The following is a 27,603-nucleotide window of genomic DNA, read 5'->3' as shown; positions in this document are numbered from 1 at the left end:
AGTGTTCCATGAGCACTTGAGAAGAATGTGTATTCTGTTGTTTTTGGATGGAATGTCCTATAAATATCAATTAAGTCCATCTTGTGTAATGTATCATTTAAAGCTTGTGTTTCCTTATTTATTTTCATTTTGGATGATCTGTCCATTGGTGAAAGTGGGGTGTTAAAGTCCCCTACTATGATTGTGTTACTGTCGATTTCCCCTTTTATGGCTGTTAGTATTTGCCTTATGTATTGAGGTGCTCCTATGTTGGGTGCATAAATATTTACAATTGTTATATCTTCTTCATGGATCGATCCCTTGATCATTATATAGTGTCCTTCTTTGTCTCTTGTTATAGTTTTTACTTTAAAGTCTATTTTGTCTGATATGAGAATTGCTACTCCAGCTTTCTTCTGATTTCCATTTGCATGGAATATCTTTTTCCATCCCCTCACTTTCAGTCTGTATGTGTCCCTAGGTCTGAAGTGGGTCTCTTGTAGACAGCATATATATGGGTCTTGTTTTTGTTTCCATTCAGCCAGTCTGTGTCTTTTGGTGGGAGCATTTAATCCATTTACATTTAAGGTAATTATCGATATGTATGGTTCTATTACCATTTACTGAATTGTTTCGGGTTGTTCTTGTAGGTCTTTTCCTTCTCTTGTGTTTCTTGCCTAGAGAAGTTCCTTTAGCATTTGTTGTAAAGCTGGTTTGGTGGTGCTGAACTCTCTCAGCTTTTGCTTGTCTGTAAAGGTTTTAATTTCTCCATCAAATCTGAATGAGATCCTTGCTGGGTAGAGTAATCTTGGTTGTAGGTTTTTTTCCTTCATCACTTTAAATATGTCCTGCCACTCCCTTCTGGCTTGGAGAGTTTCTGCTGAAAGATCCGATGTTAACCTTATGGGGATTCCTTTGTGTGTTATTTGTTGTTTTTCCCTTGCTGCTTTTAATATGTTTTCTTTGTATTTAATTTTTGACAGTTTGATTATTATGTGTCTTGGCGTGTTTCTCCTTGGGTTTATCCTGTATGGGACTCTCTGTGCTTCCTGGACTTGATTGACTATTTCCTTTCCTATATTAGGGAAGTTTTCAACTATAATCTCTTCAAATATTTTCTCAGTCCCTTTCTTTTTCTCTTCTTCTTCTGGGACCCCTATAATTCGAATGTTGGTGCTTTTAATGTTGTCCCAGAGGTCTCTGAGACTGTCCACAGTTCTTTTCATTCTTTTTTCTTTATTCTTCTCTGCAGTAGTTATTTCCACTATTTTATCTTCCAGGTCACTTATCCATTCTTCTGCCTCAGTTATTCTGCTATTGATCCCATCTAGAGTATTTTTAATTTCATTTATTGTGTTGCTCATTGTTGCTTGCTTCCTCTTTATTTCTTCTAGGTCCTTGTTAAATGTTTCTTGCATTTTGTCTATTCTATTTCCAAGATTTTGGATCATCTTTACTATCATTATTCTGAATTCTTTTTCAGGTAGACCGCCTATTTCCTCTTGATTGAGGGACCTGTGCTCGCACACAGGCTTCTTGGTGGTGGCAGCAGCAGCCTTAGCGTCTCATGCCCGTCTCTGGTGTCCACGCTGTTAGCCGCGGCTCATGCCCGTCTCTGGAGCTCCTTTACGCTGCGCGCTTAATCCCCTCTCCTCGCGCACCAGGAAACAGAGAGGCAGGAAAAAGTCTCTTGTCTCTTCGGCAGCTCCGCACCCATTTCTGGAGCTCCTTTAAGCGGCGCGCTCAAACCCCTCTCCTCGCGCACCAGGAAACAAAGAGGCAAGAAAAAGTCTCTTGTCTCTTTGGCAGCTCTGCGCCCATCTCTGGAGCTCCTTTAAGCGGCGTGCTTAATCCCCTCTCCTCGCGCCCCAGGAAGCAAAGAGGGAAGAAAAGGTCTCTTGCCTCTTTGGCAGCTCCATACTTCTCCCAGACTCCCTCCCGGCTAGCCGTGGTGCACTAACCCCTTCAGGCTGTGTTCACGAAGCCAACCCCAGTCCTGACCGAAGCCCGAGCCTCAGCTCCCAGCCCCCGCCCTTCCTGGCGGGTGAGCAGACAAGCCTCTCGGGCTGGTGAGTGCCAGTCGGCACAGATTCTCTGCGGGAATCTCTCTGCTTTGCCCTCCGCACCCTGTTGCTGCACACTCTTCCGTGGCTCTGAAGCTTATCCCTCTGCCACCCGCAATCTCCGCCCGTGAAGGGGCTTCTAGTGTGTGGGAACGTTTCCTCCTTCACAGCTCCCTCCCACTGGTGCAGGTGCCGTCCCTATTCTTTTGTCTCTGTTTATTATTTTTTCTTTTGCCCTACCCAGGTACGTGGTAGTTTCTTGCCTTTTGGAAGGTCTGAGGTCTTCTGCCAGCATTCAGTGGGAGTTCTATAGGAGCAGTTCCACGTGTAGATGTATTTCTGATGTATCTGTGGGGAGGAAGGTGATCTCCGCGTCTTACTCTTCCGCCGTCTTCTCTCTCCCTCGTTAGTTTTTTAGACTTAATCTAGTTTTTCACTTATTCATGAACACATTAAATCAGATGTTAAAAAAAACTGGCACTGCATTAGCAAGTGGAAATGAAAATTAAGAAATAAATGGTTCTTTTTATTATTTTATTGTCACCCATAGTATACTTACTGTGTTACTTTATTTAAATCATATTTTATTTTTCTATTTACAGTTAGACCTAAAGTTGCATGTTGTGAGTTTTAGTATTTCAGTTTTAAAAATAGCTTTCTGTGTTGGAAAGATGCATCCTACTTTTTGTCCCAGTTCTATCTTAACTTTGTTATTTATTGATAGTAGACATTTAAAACCAATTACCCTTTATATCAGAGGCAAGGTGAGTGATCATTTTTGTACATCCCCTTTTTCTTTAGAAACTGCCCTTGGTGCATTAGCAAGAGTCCTCAGAGAAGACTGGAAGCAAAGTGTTGAGTTAGCTACAAACATAATATACATCTTTTTTTGCTTTTCCAGGTAAGTGTAAAAATTAGGAAATAAAAGTACTGATCTATATTTTTCTCTGTCTGTGTCATTGATTTAGATAGTAGATCACTAGTTTTCTCAGTCTTCTTATGTATCTAACTATGCTCTGTCTCTAAACTTCTATTTCTGATTCTCTGTCCTCTTTGTTGTTCTGTCTTTCTTTCAGTCTACACTAACCAATGCATATACATGTACAGTAGGATAATATAATGGTTTAGAGTTTAAGAGTTATGGGCTCTGAAAATAGACTCTCTGGCTTTGAATCCAAGTCCTACTGTTTATTAGCCATGTGATCTTGGTTACATTACTTAACCTTTCGTGCTCAGTTTCCTCATCTGTAATTGTGGATAGTAATAGGATCCTCCTCTTCAGGAAGGTATTAGAAAAAACCCTGACCCAGAGTAAGTGCCAGTAAATGTTACTGTTTTATGTACAGTTGATCCTTGAACAACATGGGTTTGAACTGCGTGAGTCCACTTATACATAGATTTTTTTCCACTAAATATGTACTACCATACTACACTGTCCCCTAGTTGAAACTGTGGATGCAGAACTGCAGATATGGAGGACCCACTATAAGTTTTACTTACATTTTTGACGATACAGAGGGTTGGCACCCCTATGCCTTGCATTGTTCAAGGGTCAACTGTGTGTGTGTGTGTGTGTGTGTGTGTATGTGTTTGTGTGTGTGTGTATACACAATATATGTTTGCAAACACATACCTGTTATATATTCATGTATTTTATTTATACACATATATTCTTTAGAACGATACTTATTGAGACATTGTGAAAAGTTTCTGACTTCTCAGAAACTCTAGGGAATTTCTTGCCTCTGTTCTAAAAATGTGCCAGCATTAGCAAATAAATATTTACTGATTAAATACTTGGATGAATAAATTGTCTAGGAAACATATATAAAGCCAGATTGCTAATACTTCACTAGTTTATTTCCTGGTATCAGTTTTATTCAATAGTAGTACTGTTATATTATTAGTTTTGTTAGGTGGTAGTCTGAAATTTTATTTTGAGGGTATCTGAATAGTTAAAATGGTGGTTAATTACAAAAATGTGTTTTGTGTAATTTCTAACTTAAAAATAATTTCGTTTCAGGTAAGTGTTGTGTGTTAAAATATATTTAAAGTAATCTCACAATTTCAAATCTTCCTAGTATACTGTGGGCATATTCATTTATTGAAATATGTATATCAAGTCTGTTTTACATTGTTTGTACCAGTGTTTATCCAAAACAGATTTCCTGAAGTCACAAAATGTATTCCTTTAAATACATACTAAAAACTCTTCTTTAAAGCTTTTCTCAGTTTCATGGACTTATCACTCACTATAAAATTGGAGCTCTGTGTATGAATATCATTGATCATGAATTAAAAAGACATGAGCTTTGGCAAGAAGAACTTTCTAAGAAGAAGAAAACTGATATCCTTTGAAGCGGCATTTCACCCCACTGTTGCCTATTGCTGTGAGCTTTGGATGGAGAGGATTTTGTTTTGTTTGCCATTCACATTACTTGAAAAAATGCAAGAGTGTGCTGAAGGTTAAGATGAAGATTGAAATTATCAGAATGAATATAGTTTTACATATACGTTTTAATCTTTTTACAACTTTGATTAGGTGATAAGCTAGAGGGAATAGATAATTGTGGTCCTGGATAACTGAATTGGTGAGTCTCTAAGTGACTGTGCTATTTTGTCCCTTAAGATCCTTTAGTTACCTGAAGTCTGGCTCACCACTGTTGCTTACGTAGTTTTCTCTGTGTAATAAGGTGACTTTGATTGGAATGAGTGTGAATTTGGTGAAGAACATAGTTTTAAATTCTATTTTTCTAATTAAAAAAAGTATTTTTGGACTTACATACAAAATCGAGATGCCTGCAGAAGCATAGAACCTGTGAAAGGAACCTTAAAAAGAATCACTTTTAACCTTTCAATACAAGAATCTTTTCTGCAACTTCCCTTACAAATCGATTATTTGGTCTCTTCTTTATCGTGTCACTGCTTATTGATTTAGCTCATTCTTTGACATTCTATTTATTATAATCATTTTTTGCTTAGTGTACTAAAGTCTACTTCCCAATAACTTCTATCCCTTGATTCTAATCTTGCATACTGAAGCAATATAGAATAAGGATATTTTCTTTAATATCACATTTCTTATATATGAAGATATTTGTCATAGTTCTTCTACAACTTTAATTCTAAATTGAAGGCCCTGGCTTATTCATATCTGTCTAATATGACATGTTATGCAGATGACAAGTCATACTGGTAACTTTCTTTTGAACCCAATATTTATTGATCTCTTTTAAAAAGTAAAAATATTATTTCTGTTGTGCTCAATATCTCATGTTTTTTACCTCCCCTTCGTGGAATACCCAAGGCACTATAAAAATACACCCTCTCACACACACACAGATTTGACTTTTCTTAATTAGGATCTTTATAGGTTTAGACATTTTCTGTGTGTGCTGTAAGCTTCTGACATCTAGATTGGTGTTGACTTAAACCACGTGGACAACTCAATAATCCTGGAGACTTCAGGTCATTTCTTGAGTCCCAAGTTTCCTGAATGTACCTAAAATTCATTGAAACTAAGGTGTGGGGGGGATACAGAGAGAACCACTAATGGGACTTTTAGCAATCATTAATTTATACTTTGTGATTGCTTGGTGACAAGAACTGATCTTTTAGGACATATCATCTTCCTATAAATATTAGACACCATTCAATGTAAGATACACCATTATTTATGAACCACTACAAAAGGAGAAAGATGCTTCCAATTAAAACTATGACATATCATGGATTATAAGATATATTCAAATTCTGGAGATGTTAAAATGTGCAAAAAATGTGTCTCAGAATCAATGGATTACAATAATTGAAGGAATATAAAAATGACCTATCAGAATTTTGGCCATTTCTCCTAAAATATTACTTTTATTAAGTCTTAAGTTTCCTTGTGTTGTGATGCAAGTAGCATTCAACAAGGGGGATGTTTTTGAGTGCTTGGGGATCCTGAAGTCATACTGAAGTAATTGGTTATTTCTGCAGGTGTCCAAGGAACTATTTGGGGCTATAAGATATAATTTTTAAATTTTGTTTTTCTCTAACTTTGGGATATTTCTCTTTTTGTATGTAGTCTAAAGAGGGTGCTAAAAAGCTTTAGATATAATCAACATCCTTTCAATATACTAGACATCTGTCCGAAGTGGAATTCACTATTCTTATTAACTAAATCATTCTTTAAGGCTGTAACCGTTTTTTTTGGCGGTACGTGGGCCTCTCACTGTTGTGGCTTCTCCCGTTGCGGAGCACAGGCTCCGGACGCGCAGGCTCAGCGGTCATGGCTCACGGGCCCCGCCGTTCTGCGGCATGTGAGATCTTCCCAGACCAGGGCACGAACCCGTGTCCCCTGCATCGGCAGGCGGACTCTCAACCACTGCGCCACCAGGGAAGCCCTAGGCTGTAACCTTTTTGATTCATGGACCTATTTTTTAATCTGGTGAAAGTTAGAGACTTGTGCACATACATAAAATATTTACATACAATTTCTGAGGATTCAAGTACTTGGTGAAGCCTAAACATGTGTTCACCCAGGGTCTGCAAGCAATTCCTCGAGCACTTGGTTAAGAAGATCTGTTATAACACAATTGTGCAGGGAATAATATTTTAATTAAACTATTGGTTACAGAAAATAACTGGATAAAATTGCACATAAAATTTATTAGCACTGTTCTTCATAGTATTTTTCATTAGGTTTTCTTTGCTTCAATGAATATGGATGATCCTTAACTTGTTTACTTGATGAAGACCCTGAAAACCAAACCTTGAGAAAAGATTATGAAAAAACCTTTAAAAAATACCAGGGGCTTGTGGTAAAACAGGAACAGCTCTTACGAGGTATGAATACCTAAGCAATGAGAACGCAACAAAGTTCTTACTATACGTTCAGCTTGTTCTATTTTTGTCAGATAAAAAAGCTAATACCAGACTAATTGAAAGTTCTATGAATTTTAATGTACTACAGAATCTTCTGTCTTTAGCATTGATAATGATGTTTTAAATTTCACTCCACTATCTTTCTACCAAAAGGCCCCATTCAACTCTTAAATGTATGTTACATTCTTGAAATTGTATTAATCAGAAAGGATTTTTTAATCCAATGTATGACCTTTTCAATAATAAGAATCTTGTCTCTCAAACCCTGCTATATGTATCTTATATGGTGACAGTTTTGTTGCTTTCCTAGGAAATTGATGTAAAACTTTTCAAAATATTTCTCTTTAATAAAAAATAGTCTCCTCTTTCTGGGGTTTGTTGAGAGATTTAACAGTTGAATAGTATGGTTTCTCAGTCATTGATAAGATGCAAAATCTTATGTCATTAGTAAGAATGATGTGGGACTTTTAAGGGTGCATTCAATTCCTGCTTTGTAGCTGACTATTGATTTTTTTCCCCCAGCTTTATTGAGATATAATTGACATATAACACTGCGTAAGTTTAAGGGATACAGTGTAATGGTTTGATACACGTATATGTTCCAGAATGTTTACCACAATAAGATTACTTAACAAATCCTTCTCCTCACATAATTACCATTTTGTTGTTGTTGTTGTTATGGTGAGAACATTTAAGGTCTGTCATAGCACCATTCAAGTATACAGTACAGTATTTTTACCTGTAGTCACCATGCTGTATATTAGATCCTGGAACTTACTCATCTTATAACTGAAAGTTTGTATTCTTTGACCACCGTCTCCCCATTTCCCCCACAACCCAGTGTCTGATAACCATCAATCTACTCCTTGTTTCTGTGAGCTCAGCTTTTTTAGATTCTATATATAAGCATGTAAGTGAGAACATACAGCATTTGTCTTCCTCCATCTGACTTATTTCATTTAGCATAATGCCCTCAAGATCCATCTTTGTTGTGTCAAATGTCAGAATATCATCCTTTTTAATAAACAAGTAATATTCTATTTTATATATATTATATATAATATATAAGTAATATATGTTATATAATATTTTATATAAAATATATATCACATCTACTTTATCCATTCATCCATGTATTGACACTTAGGTTGCTTCCACATCTTAACTATTATGAATAATGCTGGAGTGAACATGGAAGTGCAGATACCTCTTTGAGATTGTGATTTTATTTCCTTTGGATATATACCCAGAAGTAGGATTGCTGGGTCATATGGTAGTTCCATTTTTAACTTTTTGAGGAACCACCATACTGTTTTCCAGAGTGGCTGCACCAGTTTATATTCCTGTCAACAGTACACCAAGGTTCCCTTTTCTCCACACTTTGCCAGTATTTATCTCTTGTCTTTTTGATAATAGCCATTCTGACAGGTGTGAGATGGTATCTCAGTGTAGTATTGATTTACATTTGCCTGATGATTAGTGATGTTGAGCATTTTCATGTGTCTGTTGGCCATCTGTAGTCTTCTTTGGAAAAATTTCTATTCAGATCCTCTGCCCATTTTTTAATTGAGTTGTTTGATTTTTTGATGTTGAGTTGTGTGAGTTCTTTGTGTATTTTGGATATTAACCCCTTATTGGATATATCATATGCAAATATCTTCTCTCATTCTTTAGGCTGCTTTTTCATTTTGTTGATAGCTAGCTTCCTTTGCTGTGTAAAAGCTTTTTAGTTTGATGTAGTCCAATTTGTTTGCTTTACTTTTGTTCCCTTGCCTGAGGAGATATATCCAAAAAATTATTGCTAAGGCTGATGTCAGAGAGCATACTGCCTATGTTTTCTTCTAGGAGTTTTACGTATTCAGGTCTTACATTTAAGGCTTTAATCCAGTTTGAGTTTATTTTTGTATATGATGTGAGAAAGTAGGCCAGTTTCATTCTTTTGCATGTAGCTGTCTAATTTTCCCAACACTGTTTATTGAAGAAGCTATCTTTTAGCCATTGTATATTCTTGCCTCCATTGTTGTAGATTGACCATGTAAATGTGAGTTTATTCCTGCACTCTCTATTCTGTTCCATTGATCTATGTGTCTGTTTTTGTGCCATACCATACTGTTTTGATTACTGTGACTTTGTAGTATAGTTTGAAATCAGAGAGCGTGATATCTCCAGCTCTGTTCTTTGTAAAGAACAAAGCTGGAGATATTATTTTGGCTATTCAGGGTCTTTGTGTTTCCACGTGCATGTATATTTAAAATTGTTGTATTTTCTTGTTGGAGTGATCCCTTTATCATTATGTAATGTCCTTCTTTTTCTCTAGTTACAGTCTTTGGTTTAAAGTCTATTTGTCTGATATAAGTATTGCTACCCCATTTTTCTTTTTGTTTCCATTTGCATGGAATACCTTTTAACATCCTCTCATTTTCAGTTGGTTTGTGGCTTTAGATCTGAAGTGATTCTCTTATAGGCACCATACGCATGGGTCTTGTTTTTGTATCCAGTCAGCCACTCTATGCCTTGATTGGAGCTTTTAGTCCATTTGCACTTAAAGTAATTATTGATAGGTATGTACTTTTTGCCATTTTGTTCATTGTTTTGGGTTTTTTTTTCTAATAGTCCTTTTATGGTCCGTTCTTTTGCTCTCTTCCCTTGTGATTTGATGTCTGCCTTTAATGTTATGTTTGGATTCCTTTGTCTTTTTTGTGTGTTTTATCTATTATAGATTTTTGGTTTGTGGTTACCATGAGGTTTATATATATATATATATATATATATATATCTGTTATAAACCTACAATTTTACTTTAAAGATATTTAAATATTAAGAAAGTAACCTTATATATTTACTTATATAGTTACTATTTTCACTGATTCTATTTTTTGTGAAGATCATATTTCTGTCATCATTTTCTTTCTGTCTGAAAGATTTCCTTGTGTATTTCTCACAGGATAGATTTACTAATGAATTATTTTATCTTTTTACATCTGAGAAATTCTTTGTTTTTTTTTTCTCTTTTGAAATATTTTTACTGGTTTATAATTCTAGGCTGACAGCTTATTTCTATTTGCTAAACATACTGTTACACTGTTAACATGCTTGCATTGTTTCTGATGAGAAGTCTGCTGTCATCCTTATCTTTTCTTCATCTATATATGAGGTTTTTTCCCTCTGGCTGCTTTAAAATGGTCTCTTCATCATTTGTTTTGACCAGTTTGATTATATTATGCTTTGGTGTAGCTTTCTTCGTGTTTCTTGTTCTTGGATTTCACTGACCTTATTGGGATTGTGGATTTATATTTTTTATCAAATTTGGAAAATTATCAATTATTATTTCTTCAGGGACTCCAATTACAGGTATATTAGGTCACGACGTTTTTTCCATGGTTTACTGATACTCTTTACATTTTTTCTGTTGTTGTTTTTTTTCTTTGTGTGTTTAATTTTGGGTAGTTTCTAGTTATGTCTTCAGTTTCACTAATCTTGTCTTCTCCAGTCTCTAAACTGCCATTAATTCCATTTAGTATACAATCTCAGGCATTGTAGTTTTCATTGTTAGATGTTTGATTTAATCTTTTGTATATCCTCCATGTCTCTACTTAACTTAGAAAATTTGGAATACAGTTATATAACTATTTTGATGTTCATGTTCGATCATTCTAACTGTGGTGTCAGTTCTAGAACAGTTTCAGTTAGCTGATTTTTCTTTTCCTTACAGGTTGTGTTTTCCTGCTTTTTTTGAATAGCTAATAATCTTTGATTGGAGGCAGGACAATGTGAAATTTTCATTATTAGGTGATGGATATTATTTTATTCCTATAAATATTCTATTCCTAAGCTTTATTGTGAGACATAATTAAATTACTTGGAAACAGTTTGATCCTTTTGGATCATGCTCTTAAGATTTGTGAGTTTGGACATGAGCAGCATTTATTCTAAAACTAATTGTTCCATACTACTGAGGCAAGGCCCATGTGAGAACTCTACCCAGTGGCCCATTAATTATGAAGTTTCCAGTATAGCTGGTAGAAACAGGCATTATTTCCAGCTCTGGGTGCACGTCATGTATTTTTTCTTCTAATTCTTTCATTTTGTTCTGCCCCCAGCCTCAGATTTGTAACACATGTGACTAGTCAGTACTCTGCTCAATATGTAAAGTAGACCTCTGCAGAACTCTGGGACTCTTCTCTTTTTGCAGCTCTGTCCCCTCTGTTATTCTTTTCTGTGAACTCTAGCCACCTTGGCTTCCCTGGTCCCTTGGTTCCACCTCTTCATTCAAGAATTCTTTGGGGTTCTGCTGGGATTTTTCCTTATCTGTTTCATGACCTGGAATCTCTCAAGACAGTATTCTGGGGCAATCATGGGCCAGGTCATTTGTTTCTTATCTCTCAGGGATAACTATCCTTCATTATCTGGTGTTCAGTGTCCTGAAAACCCTTATTTTAGTCTTTTTTGTTGTTGTTGTTGTTGTTGTTATTGTTTCTGGTGAGGGTTTCCAATCAGGTCCCTGCTCCTCTAATGTATTAATTTCCCAGAGTTGCCAAAACAAAGTACTGCAAACTGGGTGATTTAAAACAATAGAAATTTCACAGTTCTGGAGGCTAGAAAGCCAAAATCAAGATTTCAGCAGGGCCATGCTGCCCCTGAAGACTCTAGAGAAGAATCTTTCCTTCGCTCTTCCTAGCATTTGGTGGCTTCTGGCAGTCCTTGGTGTTTCTTGGCTTGTGGCTGCATCTATTCATTCTCTGCCCACATCTTCACATGGCCTTCTTCCCACTGCATCTGTCTGTTATGTCCTCTCTTCTTATGAGAACCCCAGTCATTGGTTTCAAGGTCTACCTTAATCTGTTATGACCTCATCCTAACTAGTTACATCTGCAAAGACCCTTTTTCCAAATTAGTTCGAATTCCCAGGTTCTGGGTGGTTGGAAATTTGAGGAGAACACTATTCAACCCATACGTCTATCTTGGTTGCAAGAAGAAGTCTACTATATGCTTTTTCGACACAACTTTAAAACCCTTTATTAGTGCCTTGCATGGCAAGTCAGCATGGTGCAATAGTGTAAATGGGTGAGCTTTGGTTTCTGGTGGGTTTTCTTGCTGTGTGTCTAGGACAAGGTATTTAACTTCTCTGAATCTGGGGTTCCCCATCTGTAAAAATTTTTATAGTATTTCTTGCTTCGTAAAATTGTCTTAAAATTAAAATGGGTTACTCTTTATATGTCAACTAGTACAGTGCCTGGCATATAGTAGGTACTTAATTAGTGAGAATTGCTTTTCTATTTCAAATACTTGTTAAATAAAAGTTTATATGTATGCATATATTTTTTTCATAAAGGTTTAGAGATGGTTTATAAGAGTACATAAAATGAAATACTAAAAAAATGAGCAAAATCAAGACAATAGGAGAGCAAAAAGACTGTGTTGGCCATAATATTCTATGTAATTCTGACAGAAAACTTTCAGGTTTAACTCTGAAGCTTCCTGTCAGTCAAGGCCAAATGGAAAACATTATCTGTTACATAATTCTCACTGTCAAAAGGGAACAATTAAATGAGTTTCTTATGAGAATGTAAGCATTTTTATTACTGGTATCTAAAAGAAATTTTACTTAGAACTAATAGACAGTGGCCTCAGCTTTGGTTAGTGTAACAATTATTTTACTGAATTTCATATGGCCGTTTTCTGTAGTGACTATCAAAAACTCATTTTGAATATGAAAAATAGGTTTTAGTATCCTTAATTTCAGCTCTAGCTGTACTCTACATTTTTTAACACAGCAGCCCCTAATTGTTGAAGTTTTACCTTGTTTTCTACATGTTTGCCTGTTTTATTATTTGCTAACATATACCTTTAATTGACATTTGATTACAGTTAAGCTCTTAGCTCCAAGAGGGTAGGAATCATTGTCTTATTTTGGTTATTGCGTCTTTCTCAGCATCATAAGAATATTATTTTATATAGTTTTGTTTCATATATATCAATAATAATAGTTTTCTAATGAATAAATTAACTAGTTAAAATTTTGAAGATAATATACTATCTTCTACATCTGTTACTTTAATGGGTAGAAATGATTTATTAAATTGTTGATTCAATGTGCCAGTTATTTAACTCTCATTTATTTTACTTTTCTAGTTGCTCTTTATTTGCTTCTGAATCTTGCTGAGGATACACGTACAGAGCTGAAGATGAGGAACAAGAACATAGTTCACATGCTGGTGAAGGCTCTTGATCGGGACAATTTTGAGCTGCTTATTCTAGTTGTGTCATTTTTGAAGAAACTCAGCATTTTTATGGAGAATAAAAATGATATGGTAACTTACATTGAAACAGCCCATGTTCACCATTTTTGAGTTAGAATAGTTTGATAAAAAGTAAACACATTATCCCCCTACTGAGATAATTCTGAATGAAAATTTTACAATGGCAGTAACTCACTTAAGTGGCTTCATTAAGAAATATATTTCATATTAGTTAATAATCCAGATAATTAAAGTTTTCTGGATAAAAATATTTTCCTAATATATTATACAGAATGAATCTTTCCATATTAAACATAATATATAGAAAGTAATTTTAACTTTAGATTGTGTTTCAGAGTCATCTGGCCTTATTATTTTCCCCTAAGGTATTTTTTCTCCTGCATTTCTGGTATTTGTGTGTGGAATAACAGTTTAGCCCGATCTGTTTCTCATTTGTTATTCCAATTGGTAGCTGCAACCTGTTGATTCTGCTTAAGTATCTCTTGAAGCTATCTGTTCTTTCTATTCCCAGTGCCATTGTGTTAGTTCATGCCCTCTTTATTTATACACTCTTCATTTCTTGTCTGAATCATTACAGTAGGTTCCTATTTGCCATCTTATATTGTGTTGATGCAGTTGTCTTTGAGAAATAGTACAAATTGATCATATATTATTTCTCCAGATGAAAAATATGTATAATATAGAAATATATAGAGATGGAATAAAAAATATCTGCTTTTTTCCATGTCATTAAAAAGTCTTTGTAAGCACAGTGTTATATTAAATAGATCATACGTTAACCATACCTTGCCTTCAGATACTTAAGTTGTTCATAATTTTAGCTATTATAAATAAGACTTCAGTGGACACATTTGTACATGCATCTTTGTCTATATTTCTGTTTATTTTCTTAGGATAGATTTCTCAAAATGGAATTATTGGATCATTGGCTTTAACTCCATTGGAAACTATTTTAGAACTGCATGCTAATACAAGTCATTATGTGACTGTGTATTATTGGTATAAGTGGATTTTCCTTCAGATAGTCTAAATATATAGTAGTTCTACCTGTTCTTTTTCCTTCTTTAAAAATCTAATGAGCTAGGAAGTAGCTTATGCTTATTGAACAACATGGCATGCTCTTTGAAAACCTGAGACTGATTAATTAGATTTAATAAGTGCCTTGAATTCTGATACTTGGAATACATGAGATTTTATTTTACCCACAGATATTTAGTATGTGTCATTTTCATCATTAGTTTTGATGATTATTGATGATCACCGTGTCTGATACTGTTTTAAGATTGAATTTACTTAATCAAAAACATGTTTTTGTTTTTATCAATCTTATATTCAAGAATAATATGACATGGTGATATATATACTCCTGAGTATAGTTAGAGTGTGGCTAAGTAGTTGCTTCCCCTTGCTGTAAGTTGAAATATATTCTTCCATTTATGTGTTTAGAATAAGTTCACCTTTATTAGGTTTGCAAAATTCAAATTGATTTGCCATAAGCATGTGTCTACTGTGCATTGCTTAGATTTGTATTTAGATAATACTCTTCTTATGTGTTTATTCTGTCAAAACTGATCTCAGGTACATAATTAAAAATTATTTTCTGGTAAAATCATAGATTCAGAAAATACAATATAAATTGTCTCATCAAACCTCATTTTTTTCTTGGGGAGGAAAAACAGGTTCAGAAAAGGTAATTCATCCAAGGTCATAAGAATAATTTCATTGGCAGGGTTTTTAGTGTAGATGTTATGAATTTCATCTTTTATTTTGGAAAAGAATTCATTTTATTTAAGGGTGTTGTATAGAATTAGGATTTTTAGAGCTCAGCTGGACCTTATCTCTATGTTTACATTTTGTAGATTAACTCCTAATTTTACAGATGAAGTAACAGAGGACTAGAGAGGTTAAGTAATTTGCTCAAGGAAACATCTCCAGGATTTGGCTTCCTACTCCTTTTCTCTGCCTCCAAGGCAAAATTTCTTTTTGTTTTTATTTTATATTGTTTTTTTAAAAAAAGGTTTTTAGCAATACTAAGTATAAGCAATTTTTAAATGTTGACTTTCAGAAACACGGAAAAATAATTACTTAAAGGCTAAAATGAATGTGCTTGTCAGTTGTTTGATAAACTGTTGCTTTCTAGAGAACTTTTAATAAAAGTACTAATTAACTATAAATTCCATTTTAGAGACATAAAATTAAGAGGGTTTTGCATGTTGAGACAATGACTAAATTTAGCTTTGGGGATTGGGCTTTTATCAACCAGAAACATGATTAGAAGACTGTCTGGTGTTTAACTATCTGATTGGGCTACATGTTTTACATTCCATTCTCTGCAATGGAAATACAAATGAAAAAAAAAAAAACTCTCCAAGTTACTTTATTAAGTTTGCCATAACCACCAGTGTGTACTGTTGCTTTTTTGAAAGAAAAATATTACTTAATATAATTAGTAACAGATGAAGCCTGTGGCATTTTTATTTAAGAGGGATGGAGGGGAGGGATGACTGATCTATTTGTGAGGTTGTATTATTTATTTAAATAAAGTGTTCATTTTACTGTTATAATGAACTAATACTGACCTTGCTTTTTAGAGTTATATATTTTAAAAGAAGTTTAGTTTGCATAAAAAAATCTTTCAATTAATGATTTAAATTGAGTTTTCATATTTTTTATATAAATACAATATGATTAAAAGGGAATAAGTCATAATTAGAATATGAATTTAAGAACAACAGAGAGGATATATATTCCTTGGGTTGCTTATTTTCTTATTAAGTTTTGAGACTTGTTTTTGTGTTTTGAATATAAGTTATCAGTTATGTTTCCAAGTATTTACTACTTTTCTGTGGCTTGTGTTTTCATTTTCCTATGAAGAGCAAAAGGTTTTAATTGTTATGAAATCAAGTATATCAAAAAAAATTTTAATGGATTGTATTTTGGTGTTGTATCTAAGAAATCTTTTCTTAACTCAAGGTCACAAAGGTTTCTTCCTGTGTGTTCTTCGAGGAGTTTTGTAGGGTTTGTGTTGTTATTGTTTTTGTTTTAGTCTGTGATCCATCCATTTTTAGTGAATTTTGCGTATGGTGCAATGTATAGATCAATATCCATGTTTTGAATATGGATTTCCAATTGTTCCTGCGCGATTTGTTGAAGAGACTATCCTTTCTCCACTGAATTGCCTTTGCACCATATTGAAATTGCCTTTGTACTGTTTTTGTTGAAAATCAGTTGGCTATGTATGTGTGGTTTTATTTTTGGACTCTTTTCTGTTCCATTAACCTATGTTTCTATGCTTTCACTGATACATTTTTGTCTTGATTACTGTAGCTTTATAATAAATCTTGAAATAAGGTAGTGTGAACCCTCAAATGTTGTTGCTGTTTTTCAGAATTATTCAGGCTATTTCAAATTCTTTATCTTTCCATATATTTAGAATCAACTAGTCTATTTCTTTAACAAAATATCCTGGAATCTTGATTGAGATTGCATGGAATCTTTTGGCAGGATACAGTCTATTAACCATATTGAAGTTTCCGATACATGAACATGGTATAACTCTCCATTTATTTAGGTGTTTCTTGATTTTTTCATCATTTCATAGTTTTAAGCATATGTATTTTGCACATATTTTGTTAGATTTATACCTAAGTGTTCTACCATTGTAATGGTAGCTTTAAAAAAAGAATCAGTTTCCTGTTGTTGAATGATAGTACATAGATATACAGTTGAATTTTGTATATTGACCTTATGTCCTGTGACCTTGCTAAATTCATTTTTTTACTTGGGATTTTCTAAGTAGACAATTATATTACTTGTAAATAGAAAGTTTTATTTTGTCTATTCTTAGCTATATACTTTTTATTTCTTTTCTTTTGCCTTTTTTTTTTTTTTTTTTTGGTCTTACTATACTGGTTAGGCCCCCTAGTATGATGTTAAAAAGGAATGCTGTGGCTTAACATCCCTGCCTTGTTACTGGTTTTAGGAAGAAAACAATGTCTTTTACTATTAAGTGTAATTTAATATAGTTTTTTTGTAGATACTTCATTGGTTTAAGTAAGTTCTGTTCTGGGTCTAGTTTGCTGAGACTTTTTATCATGAATGGTAGTTGGATTTTGTCAAATGCCTTTTCTGCATCAATTGAGATACTCACATGGTATTTCTTCTTTAGACTGTTAATATAGTGAATTGTATTGGTTGACTTTCAGATGTTAAGCCATTCTTGCATTCAGCAGGTAAACACCACTTGGTCATGATATATTGTCTTTTTATATATTGCTAGATTTGATTAGCTAATATATTGTTAAAGATTTTTGTGTCTGTGTTTATGAGGGATTACTAGTTTATAGTTGTCTTATGTCTTGGTCTGGTTTTACTATTAGGGTAAGTCTGCCCTCATAGAATGAGTTGGGAAGTATTCCGTCTTCAATTTTTTTTGGAAGGGTTTGTGTAGAATTGATATTATTTCTACTTAATTGTTTAATAGAATTTTCCAGTACAAAAGTCATCTGGACATAGAATTTTCTTTCTTTGAATTTCTTTAATACCTATAAGACTATTCAGGTTATCTGTTTATTTTTGAGTGGTAGCTTTGTAGTTTGTATCTTTCAAGTAGTTTTTCCATTTCATTAGTGTTGTCAAATGTATAGGTATAAAATTTTTTGTACTTTTTCCTTATATCTTCAGAGTCCAAAGGTCTGAAGTGACTTTTCCTGTGCATTACTGATATTGGTAATTTGTTTTTCTCTCTTTCTCTCTCTTTTTTTAAGAGGTTAGTGGTTTATCACTATTATTAATATTTTCAAAGAACCAGCTCTTGGTTTCATGTTTGATTTTTGGAGGATATTTTCACTGAATACAGAATTCTAGGTTGACATACTTCATAAATATCTCTGCATTGTTTTCTGGCTTGCATAGTTTTTGATAAAAAGTGTCTGATGTCATTCTTATCTTTTGTCCTCTATATATAGTGAGTCTTTTATTTTCTGCCTGCTTCCAAGATTTTATCTTTGATTTTCGAAGTTTGAATATGGCCAGGCACACACATGCGTGTGTGTGTTGTATTCTACTTGGGGTTCTTTGAACATGTATCTGTGTTTTGATGTCCTTCATTGTTCTTGGAAAATCCTTAGCCATTATCTTTTCAAGTATTCCTTTTGTCTCTTTCTGCCTCTCTTCTACTGGCTTCCAGTTACACATGTTAATCCATTTGGTATTGTCTCATGGCTCTTGAATGCTGTGTTGCTGTGTTTTGTTCTTCTCATTTTTATTTTTTTGGGGGGTGGAGTGGGGTTCAGTTTGGAAAATTTCTATTGACCTACCTCTGGGTTTACTAATCCTGGCATTAGCTATATCAAGTCTACTAATGAGCCCTTTGAAGTTTTCCTTCATCTTTGTATTATGTGTGTTGTGTGTGTATATGTGTTTTAAAATTTAATTCTTTTGGTATCATTTTTTTCTGTGAGATTATCTGTGTTTACATGTATTTTTCATCTTTTCCAATAGAGCCTTTAACATATTAATCATAGCTATTTTAAATTCTCTGTCTAGTAATTATACAAGTCATATCTGAATCTGGTTCTGTTGATTGCCTTATCTCTTATCAATTGGTTATTTTCTTGCTCTTTCATGTATCATAATTTTTTGTTGAAAGCTAGATATTATGTGTCGATTAGTAAAGAGTGAGATAAATATTATTTATGTATGGAAATGGACAGACCTTCTTTTTTTAGGTCTTTAATGTAGGGGATTAAGTCATTTTTGTCAGCAGTTTAGCTGTATTTGGTTACCCTCCAGGCACCATTAGCTTCAAATTCATCTAGCATTACTTTGTCTTTGGTAGAGTATTGATGGTCAGAGGATTTTTCTCAGTGTTCATGTTCCACCCTCTACTTCAGGCTTCCCTAGCATGTCTGTGCCTCAAAGAGGCCTTCTCTTCATTTTAACTCTCCCCCAGTAATATACTGCTGTTATTTGTCACTTGGCTTTTGCTAATCTGGTGCCAGGGGCAGGGAGGGGAAAAGAAAAGAGACTTTTTCCATTGTTCTAATTTAGTTTCAGGCAGGTTTTAGGCTTATCCTGTGTCCATGGTTTTCAGCAATGGGGCTTCCTAAGTCATCCTGTCAACTCCTCTCAGGATTTATTTTCTGTTTCCTTGCCCCAGCTGCAGTGGGTCTTCACCTGTGCTTCAGAAGTGACAGGATTTGCCATACTTCCCCAAGAGGCTTAAGTCTTTTGTTTTGTTTTGTTTTTTAGGGGAAATAGGAGAAAAAGATCCAGACAGGATTTTATGCCTTCTCCCCGGTGGCAGCTGTGCCCCTCTCCCAGACCCATGCCACTGAGGGGAAGTTTTCTTCCATCTCCTGTCCTATCCCCAGTTTTTCTTGTGACCCTCTGATAAGGTCCTTGGAAAAGAGCTTGCAAGTGGTTGTAAGCTCCTGAGCATCTGTAGCTTCAGAGTTCTACAGTCTCAGGCTACTTCACATTTGGCCTTTAGCTACTTGTTTAAAAGTTTTTGTGCAGTCTTCCTACCGACTTTTGTGGCAGCTCTCTTTCTCTCCAGTGCTCTGCTCTGTATAAACCAGTGCTCATGACCCTTATCTCCTTGGGGGTGCCTATTTTCCTTATACTTCAGGCCAGTTGATTTCCGTGCAGCCTCAGCTCTCTGATTTTTTTGTTTTAAGTTATGATTTTGTATTTGGATTTTTCTTGCAGTTAGAGTGGGAACCATATCCTTTCCAGATTTTTACATCCTTAGAGGAAGTTTGAGATGCTGCTTACTTTTCTTAATCACTAATGCCTCTATCTGACTAATTCCATGGCATTTTAGTTAATCTGACTACTTCCGTTTTCGCCTTCTTCCAATATATTCTCTACTTTGTAGTCAGAATGACAGTTTTTTAAAGAGTTTCTCGAATGCTATATTTTCCATGTCACTTCAGGGCCTTTGTACACTGCTGTTTTTTCCATCTAGACAGCTCTTTCCTCTGCCTCTTCAATTAACGTTAGCTAATTTCTGTTCATCCAGTAAGTTGTTCTTCCTCAGAGAAGCGTTCCTTGACAGCTCCTCACACTGAGATTATATCAGGTTTACTCCTTATATTCTCTCATGGTACTCTGTTTATTTCTCACATATAATATCACAATTTATACAGTTACAATTAGATAACTGTATAATTGTGTGTGGGAGAGTTGTTTTGTTTTTTTAACTGTATTTCATGCTGTCTAGAATATAAGCTCCATGAAGACAGGAACCATTTCTTTCTTGTTCACCAAAATATACCCAGGGCTTAAATTAAGAAATATTTGTTGAATGGATAAATAAATAAAGCTGGAAAAGAAGTTATACACTGTAATCAAAGGAGCTAGTGTAAGAATTACAGTTTTCCATAAATGTGACGAATATTTGTCCCTGGCCTCTGTGGAAATTATTGTGTGAAGTTAACGAATGAATCCTGCAGCCTGCTTAATAAAGACCTTTAGGATATGACTTCAGTGTGACCATGGAGTATAGATACAGGTCTGAAGGAAAAATTGTTGTTGGTTTGTCAGTTTACCATTTAAAAAAATTGTTTACTCCTTGGCATGGAATGAAAGGAAAAAAATATATTGAGGCCTCAATTATTAATGGGATTTTTATGAGGTCAGTGAAAATTTGCAATAAAGATATGGGAAGGGTGGTATAAATAAATACTTTAGGTCTCCCATAAAAGAAAAAGTAGAGCAAGGTTATTCATAAATATTTTGGTAATGAACAAGAAAAATATGTAGTTATATAGAAGTCTCTCCTTTTTTGTCCATTCCTTTGTGACAATGATGTGAGATATTTTTATAACCAAATTTTTCTGATTATTACTTTAAGAAATGTGAGTACAGGGCTTACACTACCAAGTAAGTTCTGTCCTCTGATTTCTCATCCTAAAACAAGCTCTCTTGAGGCAATTTCATAATCTTCTAGAGTGGGGATCAACAATCTTTTTCTGAGATGGCTAGAATAATCTGTATTTTAGACCTTGCCCTTCATATGGGCTCTGTTGCAACTACTCATCTCTGCTGTGTAGCATGATAACAGCCATAGACAGTCTATAAACAAATGAACATGGCTGTGTTCCAATAAAACTTTACTTATGAAAACTGAAATTTGAATTTCAAATAATTTTCATGTGTCATGAAATATTTTTCATTTTTTTAAACCATTTAAAAGTGTAAAAGAAACCATTTTTAGCTCTTGGGTTGTATGAAAACAGATGGCAAGCCAGATTAGACCCACTAGCCATAGTTCGCTGATCCCTGTTCTAGAGTTTAAACTATTACTCATAGCCCAGCTTCTCTTCTGATTTTTGAAGATTTCCAAATATCCACTGAATATCATCTCAAATTAAACATGACAAAACTTTTAGTAATTTTTTGCCCTCCTTGTCCTACACCTGTTTTTCAATTTAAAGATCTTAGTTAATGGCACGCACCTACATCCACCTTATTGACTATGCAGAAAAGGAACCTGAGATTGCTTTCCTATAGGCCTTCTTTCAAGATTGGCCCTTGGCTGGTGTCTAGAAACTTGGACTCAGGAGTGTTCTCACTGTTTCCTAACTAATACGTGTAGTTTACTGTTTACACAAGCAATGTGGTTTAATCTAAACACCTGCTTTCCTTCTCAGGGTTTGGAATTTTATTTTATGCTAGGTAGAGGTTTCCTATGTGACCAGCCCCGAATAAAAACCTTGGGCATCGGGTCTCAGTCTCAGTTCAGTGCTGGAGCATGTTCTGTGTGATTCTATGAGGAGAGGGTTCCAAGAAGCTTACACCTGGCTTCTTTCAGACTTTGCATCCATGTGCCTTTTCCCTTTTCTGATTTTACTTTGCATCCTTTTATTATAATAAATGATAACCATGAATATGACTATATGTTGAGTCCTGTGAGTCCTCCTAGCAAATCCCAGGACCTGGTGGTGGTCTTGGGGATCCCCAACGCACACTTACCAAGCCAAAAGCCTGAAAGTCACCTTCAAAGCTTCCTTTTCACTTCACATTCAAATGCTTGGACCGTATCTTCTAAACACCTCTCAAATTATTCTTTCCTCTTCAACATCTTTGTCCTTTCTTTGATTCAGACCTTAATCACATCTCACCTGTCTAAGGTAATATATTCTTGTTCCTGCCTTTGGTCTCTACCTGTTCCAGTCTGTCCTATACAGTGCCCCTTATTTTTCTTATTTTCGTGATCTGTCCAATGTCTGTCTGTATAGGCTCCTGCCACTCCCCAACATATACTTTATACTATGGCTCTATCAAAGCACTTGCAGTGCCTCAGACCAGCTCTTTTATGCATAAATGCCTATCCACTGTTTTTTTCTTCTATTTGGATTGCCAGTGTCTTTACCAGAGAGCAAATTATTACACATTGTTTAAAACTTTGTTCTGAATTTAGTCTTTTCTTTTCTTCTAGGTAGCTTGTAGTTCCTTCCACATTGTTTCTAGAGCACTTTTATGCATTCCACTTTTACCATATTGTATTTTAATTATTTGTTTTATTTCTCTGCTGTGTTTTTAGACTGGAATCCTTAAAAGCCAAGACAGAATCTTGTTTAATCTAGCACAGGGTCTGGCACTTAGTAGGAGGAGTCCATAATGTGCTTTCAAGAACCCAAAGTAATTTGTCTTCCAGTTGATGCTATGAAATGAGGGAAGGAAGGGATGAACTGGAAATATGTATTTCCTCCTGAAAAGTTTGGTTTCAGAGAAGTTTACAGATTAAAATGAGAGTAAATAAGTTAACACATAGTTATAAAAAATATATACCTGAGGGTAAAAACAATGAAAAAATAATTCTTTGTAATCTTTTTTGTCTTATTGTGCAATAGAGCCCTGACTGCATTTGTATTATTACTTTACATAGGTGGAAATGGATATTGTTGAAAAACTGGTAAAAATGATACCTTGTGAGCATGAAGATCTGCTGAATATCACCCTCCGACTTTTACTGAACCTGTCCTTTGACACAGGACTGAGGAATAAGATGGTACAAGTTGGGCTGCTTCCCAAACTCACTGCACTCTTAGGTATGCTTTTTAAAAATTAATGATAGTGTTGCTTGGAATTTCCAACATCACTAGAAAATTTAAGTCTGTCTTGAAAAGACTGCTGAAAAAAAATCATTGTCTATATGTTCTTTGATTGGGTACCTAAATATAAGCAGAATGAATGAAAAATGACCTGTGCTAGGATTTCCATGGTGGTATAGAATGAAATGGAATAGGAACTTTTAGCTGTTTGACTTCATTTATCCCTGTGAAAATGCAACCAAAGTGAAAATATAAAAATACTACTTTGGGAACAAGAATGAAAAATTACTCTCTCTTTAGCATTTTTTTAAAAAGCAGATATTGTTTAAGTTCTTATATTCTGCCATACCTTTAAAATACTCCTTACCAATATACAAATTTATGGATACTTTTTGTCATCAAGTAAAAAAGGGCATTTTTATATAGTGTCAGAAAATATTGTATTGGAGGATTCAGTTTATACATTATTTTCTTTTAGCTATTAGCAAGATATCTATATAGTGAGGATGGATTCAAGAACTAACTCTTCTGTGCTCATACATAATGCTTCTCATGCATAATGCTTCTTAGCAAAATATTTAAAAACGCATTTTGATCTGTTAAGTGTCTGTCTTCATAGGCACCTGCTACTCCCCAACATATACTTTATACTATGTCCATACTGATCCCCTTACTGTCCTCTAAACAAATTCTTTTATGCCTCAGTGTCTGTCCACCTGCTTTTTTCCTTCACCTGGAATGCCATTGCTTTTCTTAACCAGAAAGCAAATTTTTACTCAGCTTTTAAGACTGTTTCTTTGTTTAGCACTGCAGCTTCATTCTTTTTTTTTGTAGCTTTCTCCATATATTCAAATATTTTTAAGCAGTGGAATAGTTGGAGTGATTTAAAATTAAGTTTATTCTTAGCTATCGAATATCTGTGAATCCAGTCTAATTGACATCATCTTTTTTTTTTTTTTTACAATACTAGACGTAAAATTTATTGAATGTTTACTGTGACAGTTATTTTGCTGTGTGCTCTGTTTACATTATCTTGTAGTATCCCCGTCTGAGATCTTTACCCAGGATTACACAGTTAGATAAAAGACAAAGCTCAAATTCAAACTCAGGTATATCTGCTGCCAAAGTTGGATTTATTAACTACTATAATAAACTACTATGTATAATAATATTAAGTTAACTATGATTAAGATAGGCAGCACTGTAATTTAAAATTTCAGTTCTCCAAGTCTCCTTAAAAAAAAAAGTTTTAAGGAAATTTATTTCTTACTTTTTTTCTCAGAAAAGGAAAACCGTTAGTCTATTAGTCTAAGAACATTTGCCATTGGCCAGTCCACAAATATTACACAGGACTTTTATTATGCATTTTAGAAGAAACTCTATTGAGGAGCACTTTCAAAAATTGTTTTTGGGAAACCAAAGAAATAATAATATCTAGTGAGGAAACAGGAAAACTTTAAAGTAAAATTGGTGGGCCTTGAATTTAATTTATGTGATCCTTTATTTATCATAAATCTAGCAGAATTATATATCGAATATCAGGTTAGATTTTTAGTGTATGAAGATGATAAGCTAAAGTCCTTGTCCTGAAGGAATTCATAGTCTATTTGGTTTGTTCAGTATCCAGTCACCTCCTTTTATGAAACAAATAATTTAAAAGAGATTTTTGGGAAATTACTCATAGGGTACTCATTTCATATTTTGTTAACAAGTAGTAAATTTTGACATATAAGATATTCAATACAAAAAATATTTCTTTCATCTCTCCTAGAGTTCATGTCTGGAGTCAGACTGTCTTATTAGAATTGTCACTTTTTCCTTTTAAACGTGTCACGTTGGGCAAGTTACCCAAACTCTGATTTGGTTTTCTCATCTGTAAAATGAAGATAATAATTATAACCAACTTAAAGTTATTTAGAAGATTAAATGAACGTGCATGAATGTGCTTAGACAGTATCTGACACATAGTATTTTCTTAATAAGTGTTAGCTATAATCATTTTTATTACTAACATCATCATCATCATCATTTAATGTGAAGTGGATGTTCTGTAAGTGTTGCTGACTTACCTTTCTCTGAGCACAAATATCCTTCTTATAGATATTAAATCACTGTTAACAAACAAGGTAGCTTATTTATTTTTACTTCCCTGTGATATAAGTGCAGTTTAATTCAGTTTAAGTCAGTAAAATATTGCTAATCTACTATGGCAGAGCATAATGCTAAGCACTGTAGAGAAATATTTTACAATCTGTAGATACATTGGAATTCAAAAGAGAGAATGTTTCCACATCGATACTTCATAGACAAAGTGCCATTTGAGATGGACATTGACAGATTTGTCTTTTTAACAAGGTGATATTTACAAAGGAAGGAAGAATAGAGGCTGTAGAAAATATTTCAGATAAAATGATCAATATTACCTAAGGCATAGATGGCGCTAGGCCAGTATGAGGAACAATAACTAAGAAAATAATGGGAGATAAGTTTGAAAAAATGGGTCATATGCTTATGTGGCATTATGAAGTTTAAGGCTGTGCTAAGTGTTATACTTAATATAGTTGATGATAGTAATCATTGCAGGTTTTTGAGCTAGTTGGGTCATAATCAGAGTATTGCCCTAGGGAAATTAATCTGGCATCATTCTACTGGATGCACTAAAACTAGATTCTAAAGATGAGAACAATAGCATGGTGTGTTAGCAGGACAAGAAGTAAAGAAAACCTCAATTAAGGAAGATGTGGTATGTCAGGTATGAGGCAAAAGGAAAGGGCAGAAGAGATATATCATAGGTAGACTTAATATGACATGGCTGCTGTTTGGATATGGATAATGGTAAATAATTCATAAAAACTCAATGCCTGTTAGAATGTTAGTGCCAGGAACAGAAATAGAGAAGTGTAAAGGAAGTAATTTGAGGACATCAGTGATGGATTTAGTTTGAGATATGTTGGAGACATCTTAGACAAAGATGTTCAGTGAGCAGATGGAAACATAGGTCTAGAGCTCAGGAGAGGTAGGAGTTACAAAAAGAAAAACTTGTCCAATAGATGAATAAAACTGGCAATGGGAAACCACTAAGTGAGCTATAACAGTCAGAGAAATATGATTATTTTTCAAAAGATACATAAAAAACACATTAAATTTAGGCTGTTCGGAGAAGCAGTGATGTTCTTGGAATTTTCATGCAGTAGAGAAATGAAGAAACTGAGTAGGAAGAGCAACTGAAAACTTTTTACTTCCTTTTCACTCATTCTTTCAAAGTCATGCTTTATTATTTTCTTTGAAATATTATGAATTCCTAGGGCATCAGATTTTGCTACACTAGGGAGAGTAAAGAGCTAGTATTATTCTAAACTTACATTACATAGGTAGGAATGGGTGATCTTAAAAGTTTCCACCTCTGTTCTTAGCTGATCTGTAAAAACTGATTGAAAGCAAAATAATTCTGTTGACATGTTTATGGTTAGCTTGCCTTAGTAACTTCTTGGCTTATCTTTCTATGGTAAGTAAAAGATGATGACTAAGTAGCATTCCTCATGAAAATATACACAAAAATTTTCGTGTAGAATAAATTGAAAAAATATGAAAAGATATTGTGATTTGAATAATTATTAAAAGCAAAGAGGAAGTTGGTAATGTCTGGGCTCTTTTGCCATGTGAGGAATGAATATTCATTTATAAACTCATGAAAACTTTTCATCTATCTGAGAACTACTAAATTGGCTCTAAAATCATTCCTGTTTAGGTAAAGATTTAGTATGTCATACTCTTTTTTCCCCCACTCTTTCGTTGCCCACAAGCCATTGAATTTGAATTTAAGCAGTTTTTTTTTTCAAATGTTCATTTTTCTTTTTTTTAACATCTTTATTGGGTTATAACTGCTTTATAATGGCTTGTTAGTTTCTGCTGTATAACCAAGTGAATCAGCTATAGGTATACATATATCCCCATATCCCCTCCTTCTTGCATCTCCCTCCCACCCTCCCTATCCTACCCCTCTAGGTGGTCACAAAGCACCAAGCTGATCTCCCTGTGCTATGCAGCTGCTTCCCACTAGCTATCTATTTTACATTTGGTAGTGTATATATGTCCATGCCACTCTCTCACTTCGTCCCAACTTACCCTTCCCCCTCCTCGTGTTCTCAAGTCCATTCTCTATGTCTGCATCTTTATTCTGTCCTGCCCCTAGGTTCTTCAGAACCACTTTTTTTTTTAATTCCACATATATGTGTTAGCATACAGTATTTGTTTTTCTCATTCTGACTTACTTCACTCTGTATGACAGACTCTAGGTCCATCCACCTCACTGCAAATAACTCAATTTCATTTCTTTTTATGGCTGAGTAATATTCCATTGTATATATGTGC

At 34.4% G+C, this 27,603-nt stretch overlaps 1 protein-coding gene across 1 annotated transcript in view; it reads left to right on the top strand.

The window, feature by feature from the left end:
• Positions 1-27,603, top strand: part of KIFAP3 (kinesin associated protein 3) — a 178,243-nt gene that overhangs the window by 51,722 nt on the left and 98,918 nt on the right. Inside the window, exons 6-10 of the mRNA XM_024116667.1 lie at positions 2,844-2,943; positions 4,265-4,389; positions 6,774-6,872; positions 13,044-13,222; positions 23,067-23,229. Of these exons, the coding sequence (XP_023972435.1) occupies positions 2,844-2,943; positions 4,265-4,389; positions 6,774-6,872; positions 13,044-13,222; positions 23,067-23,229 (666 nt within the window). The remainder of the gene's footprint in view (positions 1-2,843; positions 2,944-4,264; positions 4,390-6,773; positions 6,873-13,043; positions 13,223-23,066; positions 23,230-27,603) is intronic.

This window comes from Physeter macrocephalus, chromosome 4, assembly GCF_002837175.3.
Source record: "Physeter macrocephalus isolate SW-GA chromosome 4, ASM283717v5, whole genome shotgun sequence".
NCBI classification, from domain to species: domain Eukaryota; kingdom Metazoa; phylum Chordata; class Mammalia; order Artiodactyla; family Physeteridae; genus Physeter; species Physeter macrocephalus.
The sequence above is the reverse complement of the archived record's forward strand: the minus strand, read 5'-3'. Positions and strand labels throughout refer to the sequence as shown.